General features: G+C 37.9%; 1 protein-coding gene across 5 annotated transcripts in view; it reads right to left on the bottom strand.

Moving 5' to 3' along the window:
• Positions 1-6,461, bottom strand: part of phf14 (PHD finger protein 14) — a 109,072-nt gene extending 102,611 nt beyond the window's left edge. For all 5 annotated transcript variants that reach the window (XM_059349486.1, XM_059349487.1, XM_059349489.1 and 2 more), the window contains exons 1-3: positions 6,350-6,461; positions 3,344-3,454; positions 980-1,716 (exon numbers count right to left, since the gene is read on the bottom strand). In XM_059349486.1, coding sequence (XP_059205469.1) covers positions 980-1,716; positions 3,344-3,454; position 6,350 — 849 coding nt within the window. In that variant the 5' untranslated portion in view covers positions 6,351-6,461. The remainder of the gene's footprint in view (positions 1-979; positions 1,717-3,343; positions 3,455-6,349) is intronic.
• Positions 6,462-7,005: the final 544 nt, after the last annotated feature.

Here is a 7,005-nt window from a genome sequence, read left to right as displayed (position 1 = left end):
TGGGCTGTAGTCAGGATTTTATCTGTATCTTATCCATACTCTTATCAGCCTGTGTTTTTATTAAAACTCTTTATAGAAAACATTTAGAACAGGATTAGAATGGATTCATATATTAAATATAAAAACATATTGTTGCTAGAGCATCAACAGTAATGTTTACAACAGCAAAGTCAGTATATTTAAGATCAGGTTTGTTTCCAGTGAGATATTACATTAGTAAAATTTATCATAGCCACAGCCACAGCTTTTTTTTGTATCGTGTCTCAGTCTGTTATCTTGCTGATACAGTATCTTGATAGAACAGCCAATGATACACTTGTGATGCTAATGCAAATAGGGCTAAAAGAGAATTATTATATTACTTTATGCAACAAATGTATTTACAAAGGCAGAAAACATTAGGCATTCTGATTTGTAATGCACAGATGGGGAGTCATCAAGGAGCCAAAAAATGTATCTTTTGGGAACTGATTCTAAAAAAAAACAGCAGATCTGTACGCAGGAGCAGAAAACTATTTTTTTTTAAAGTTGGATTGAATTCTGAGACTTAATGGTATCCTTGACTGAGCTTTCGAGGTAAGCGTGTATCAACAGGTAGATGCCTTTACAGAGATTTCCAGCCTCTCACTGTTTCAGTCTGTACTCCACACATGTCAACAAGACCACCATTTTCTTGGGTCCCAAAAACACTGAAGCCTTCTGCCTTAACAATTACCACCCAGTAGCCCTTTTGCCTCCACCATCATGAAGAATTATTATATTACTTTATGCAACAAATGTATTTACAAAGGCAGAAAACATTAGGCATTCTGATTTGTAATGCACAGATGGGGAGTCATCAAGGAGCCAAAAAAAAGTATCTTTTGGGAACTGATTCTAAGAGAGCACAGCAGATCTGTACGCAGGAGCAGAAAACTATTTTTTTTTTTTTAATTCTGAGACTTAATGTCAGGCCATGAGAGACGGAAGTGGTGCTCACCTCATTGCCCTTTCCCTGGGACATGCTGTCATTAGTCAACTCTTCATCAAAAGCATTGATGCTCTTAGCCTTCTTCTTGGGCTTCTTCACTTCTTTTTCACTGTCACTGCTACTGTTGTTGTCATCACCATCCTCCTTGTCGTCGTCATCGTCATCATCGTCGTCGTCGTCATCGTCTTCGTCATCATCGTTATCGTCGTCGTCGTCGTCGCTAGCGCTGCCACCGTCCTCTTCCTCAGCTCCTTTTTGAGCAGCTGTTTTGCCTTTTTTCTTCCCTGCTGTGGGTCTCCAGTCATTATCGTCCTCGCTGTCGTAGTCGTCCATCTCGTTCAGTTCTTCCATGGTGGTGAAGTCCAGCAGGGGGCGGTTCCTGCGGAAGTTCCATTTCTTGGGTTCGGTCTGAGACTCTTCTGTGTTCACGCTGCCGGAGCCTGTAGTTGAGGTGGATTCGGTGCCAGCACCTGCAGCGGGCTCAGGCTCTGGTGCCTTCTTGCTCTTGCGTCTGCTTTTTGGTGGGGTGACGGCAGGGGTGTCTTTGGTGGAGCTGTCTGAGGAAGGGTGCTGTTTGTTGGTCTTTTCTTCATCTTCTGTTAAGTTGTCCTCAGCAGCCAGGTCTTTGGCCTCTTCTTCATCTATAGCATCGTCTACAGAACCAGCATTTTCAGAGTCACTTTCCGAACCTGCAGCACTCACTTTCGACCCTTCCTCGTCACTGCCGTTGCCTGTGCCGTCTGATCCTATCAGAACACAAATACATTACAACAGAATCAAGGAAAGTTAATTTTGAAAGGTCTGGTTGCTGATCCAGTATTGAGATTGCATACATTTGATATAGTCAGGCAGCTTAGCTAAATAAAGGGGACACACCGGACAAAAGCACCAATGAGTATTTGATCTATTTGATCAAATAATCATCTAGTGATATTCTCAATAGCTTTAAATAATTCCTTGACCCAGAAAATGTAGATTTTGACAACAAGATTGACCTTCTAAGTGGCTTGGAAGATATATTGGTTCTCATAGACTTTATATGGCTGCCATCTCCGATCCACAATCTTGATGAAGTGGCTCCTACCAAAAATTGAAACCTTTGGTGATAGAATGTGGAAAAAAATTGGTGCTTTTGTCCGGCGTGTCCCCTTTCTTCTCAAATCTGGTCCTAAGCTGCCTGACTAATATCACTGGAAAGCTGAATGAGCACAATTTTATTCAAGTGTGATGGTGTTAGTCTGCATCGTAGCAGTTTCACTGCAGTAAGAGCTTTTTTTTTTTTTATTGATCTTACTGTATTAATGAACTGTAAGACAATCACACCATCATGAAACTAGAGACCCATTGCATTCTGGGGATGTAAGGTTAGGTATATTGACAATAAGGGCAGCATTTTCCAGAACAAAGTTCTCACCAATGCTCTAAATCCTGATACACCAATTCATTCTCAAATTAATCTCCGGGTTCGCAGCTCTCAGATGGTGTATGCTATTTCTTTTACTATCTACTGTTGACCTGCTATCTCCCCTCTTAAACTCCACTGCCCTATCTATAGGATATATGTCTATAATATGATGATGGTTAAAGATACTCAAAAATGTGTTTTTCTTATGTTAATGTGCTCTAAAATGTCTGACCTTGACTATACTGACTAGTATCTGTGCAAAGGTGTTTCCACATTCCTCTTCTGAAGGGGAAGATATCTGTGCATTCCCCTAAAATCTGGGATTGGAATGTACCCCTGGGCAAGCTAGATTTGGTATGTCTTCAAAACCCAATAGCAATATAATATGCAAAATTCTGAAAAGAAACCTGAAACTAGGACTGGGCCATAAAACGATAACTATCATGATTGCAATGTAAATTTTCTCTATAGAAATATAACATATGTTTGATATAACTAAGCCAACCATACACCTGGAGACAGGAGTGTCAATACATCTTAAAAGCTAGTTGCCATCTGCATTTAAAGAAAAGAATATGATGAATGTCCAATCATTTCATGGCCACAGAGGTTTGTTGTTGGAGCAAAATAAGCACAATGCCGGTCAGCAAAATAAACGACCGACTGGTGTTTAATCGCTTCAATATGCAGTTATAACAGTGACAGACAGGCCTGCTCATCCTGGGACTCAACTAGCAACCAATAGTCTTTTCTTTATCCAGAATAATTTGTCAACATCATTATTTTTTTGTTGGTCATGTTTTGTTTAATTAATATGAATTAATAACGATAGTTATATCGCAGAAAAGTCTTACTTAATTCTTGCTAATGCCGCTTCCTCTCTTCATTAACTGTTAAGCTAACTCTCGCACCACTGCATAAAATATTATACCTTTAATTAGGATGTAAAATTATAAGACTGTGCTTACCTGAGGCATCTCCCACTTCAAAGTCACTGTCATCTGAGCTGTCATAATCCAAGGCATCTAAGAGAGAAGCAGCAAGGGGCTTCACCTGCCGCCGTTTCAAACTTCGATCCACTTAAAAAGGACAGAGAAGAAAGTTTGAGTAAGTTCTAATGTCCATACAGCAGAATAACACATTTGGATTTACAGTAGGATCATATTTAAAAGCAGTACAAAATTACTAAAAACTACTTGTACAAAGCAGGCAACTATAACTATAATATAAAATACACTGTCAAAGAAAGATTAAATACATCATCCTCTTTAAATACATGTATACAGTATATGAAAACCGTTCTAAAATATCAGAAAACAAATAATCCTGCTAAAAATCTAATTTGTAATTTTATCAAGTATAAAGTCTGTTGCATAGACAACTAATTGGGAAAGATGTTATCAATGAGGTGACCCTGGGGAATCTTTTGAGTGTATGGGTCAGATAAATGGAAGAGGACTAGAACACACAATGCACTGTTTGTTAGGACTACAAAGTTAATCAAAAAATGTTTATTGACTTCTGCTATATGCCGAGGGACAATATTTGTTAAAGGGAAAATATTACGATTAAATTTTGAATATTGTGGTGCCGTGGAGATGTTCCACCCTACAAAAAGATTCTACAGACTTGGGTTAATCACATCATGGTCATATTACAATTGCAATCAGTCAAAATACTGGCTAATAATTAGATACCGAACTAGCCAGCTGTCCGCTAGTTAGCTAGTTAATAAACAAAGTTGTCACTTCTGACAATCGCAATGTGCTTTTCTAGGCTGTGGATCAAGCAATACAGGGATGGACAACTGGAGGCCCGGGGGCCGCATACGGCCCGCACCCACACTTGAGGCGGCCCTCAGTACAACTCCAGTAGTGTTCAATATAATAGCAGTCCAATGTGACTGACCAGATTAATCCAGGTTTTTATTTGACAGTTTAAGTGGAAGTACAATGACCATCTCTGACCATCTAGTTATGTTGATTTGATCAGGAATGCCTGTCTTATTCTATTTTAGATAGGTACAATTTCTGTTTGAGAACAGACAATAGTACAAGTAAAATTAATTTAGGTGGTGTTCCCATGTACATACAGCAGGGAAATTCCATATGCAGTGGTGGCATTAGTAAGAATGAGTTTATGCCAGTGCAACTTAGAATGTGCCACAGTAACATATTGTAGTATTTCAAAGTACCATATCCCAATGTCACACCACTAAGAACCAATATATCGTAACACTGTTAAAACAATTGCCTAAGTAATTTTTTGTTAAAATTGTTGTTGTTTTTTGCCTAAATCATCTCATGATGCCGGCCACCGAAGGTAATCGCCTACATCCTCAGTTGATCAGATCATGTGATTTTACCCCTTTAAGATAATGGCCGATGTCAAGTGTGTGACTTAAGCAGATTTATTATGCCTACGTCAAAATAAAATGTGACTTACGCAATTTTTTGAACATGCCTTTGTGCCTTAAGCAAGATATGGTAACACTTTATTTTGAAGGTGTCTACATAAGAGTGACATAAGCGTGTCATAAACATGACATGGGATGTGTCATGAACCTTAATGACACTTTGAAGAAACATTAATGCTCATGATACTTGCCATGTCATGTTTCTGACAGGCTTGTGTGACTCTTATGTAGACACCTTCAAAATAAAGTGTTACCATATCTTGCTTAAGTCACAAAGGCATGTTCAAAATATGAGTAAAGTATTTTATTTCTCTTAAGTTACATTATTTACACACAGTGTTATTAATATGCCAATAGCCATCTTTAGTTACATCCTTTTTGAGTGAAATAATCAATAACTATCATATGTTACACTTTTGGTGAAGTTTTTTGTGTTTCCTGCAAAACCTGAAAAAAATTGTTAAGCGATTATTTTAACAGGGTGACGATATTTAGTTACACAAATAGAAAGACAGTATATACCAGTGCAACATTGAATGTATGGAATAAAGTTAACACTGTTAATATATAATTTACACACAGTGGTATTACTATGCCAATAGCCACCCTTTGTTACATTCTTTTTGAGTGAAATGGTCAATAAATGTAATATGTTACACTTTTGGTGAAGTTTTTTGTGTTTCCTGCAAAACTTTGATCGATGTTGAGACTGCACGTTTTCTGCCTTTTTAAGAAACAACTTAACCGAGGTCATAAACCCATAAAACCCCAAAACCATTTGTTCACCCTTCTTATGGGAGAGGCCCCATGGCTGATGTTTGTTTACATTTTGCAAACCTTTACACAGATCATTATGACTTAAGTAAACAGTAACAACAAACACGCGAAACACGTTGACTTGAATTTATCACATCAGCTTTATCAATAGGTCTTTCTGATGCTGAAACTGGCACACATATTAAATTCGTGTACACTCCTGAAGTGCACACTGCGTTAGCTATTAGCAAAGTGTTAGCAAACAAAGAGCACCGCTGCTCCGCTACCAAAAAGCTGCAAATGCTGTGGCAAAGTCTTACTCTTCCGGTCCACAGATAATCTAAATATTGTCTTTCACTGTGTACAGTTTCGGTGTGCACAGAAATACCGTCAAACAACCTCAGTGACACACACTACTGCGGCTCACATTCGTGTACACCAAGCAACTTAGCTACACGTGGCTAACACTAACGTTATCGTTAGTCATACATGCTGAATTACGTCTTTGTTATTGAGCAAATCCTTCAGCCCGCTTTACATATAAACACAGGTAAAACAACATATGGTTAGAATGACAATAACATATCAAGCAAAGTGCTTAACCGAACTACAACAGATTAGCATTATTAGCAACACCGACACCGCTAGTCGCATACGATAGCAGGGGTAGCTTAACAGGCTAGCTGATATATGGCAGTTCTAGACAGAAAATCACGTTTATAAATCGATGCGCTGGCAAATCCCACTTAACTAAATCGTTCGGAATCGAAGAAGAAATGACAACGTGGAAAGCAACACTCACTCTGTGGTTCGTATTTACTACAACAAACAAGGCAGCTTTCTTTTTAGGAGCATGTTATGTGGACAATGGAGACACAGGCACAGCTGTGACGTCTAGACGACTGGATGTTGTTGCCATGGGGACAGATAAAGTGGATGATATAGATACAGAATGGTTACACTACAGATAAATCAATGACTACATTTTTAAAAATTATATTATATATTAACAGTGTTAACTTTATTCCATACATTCAATGTTGCACTGGTATATACTGTCTTTCTATTTGTGTAACTAAATATCGTCACCTTGTTAAAATAATCGCAATTTTTTTCAGGTTTTGCAGGAAACACAAAAAACTTCACCAAAAGTGTAACATATGATAGTTATTGATTATTTCACTCAAAAAGGATACAACCAAAGATGGCTATTGGCATATTAATAACACTCTGTGTAAATTATGTAACTTAAGAGAAATAAATGACTTAGGCATTTTTTTAACATGCCTTTGTGACTTAAGCAAGATATGGTAACACTTTATTTTGAAGGTGTCTACATAAGAGTCACACAAGCCTGTCAGAAACATGACATGACATGTATCATGAGCATTATTGTTACTTCATAGTGTCATTAATGTTCATGACACAACCCATATCATGTTTATGACACACTTATGT

The sequence above is a fragment of the Centropristis striata genome, chromosome 14 (genome assembly GCF_030273125.1).
Source record: "Centropristis striata isolate RG_2023a ecotype Rhode Island chromosome 14, C.striata_1.0, whole genome shotgun sequence".
Taxonomy (NCBI): Eukaryota; Metazoa; Chordata; class Actinopteri; order Perciformes; family Serranidae; genus Centropristis; species Centropristis striata.
This window is presented reverse-complemented; position numbering and strand designations above follow the sequence as displayed.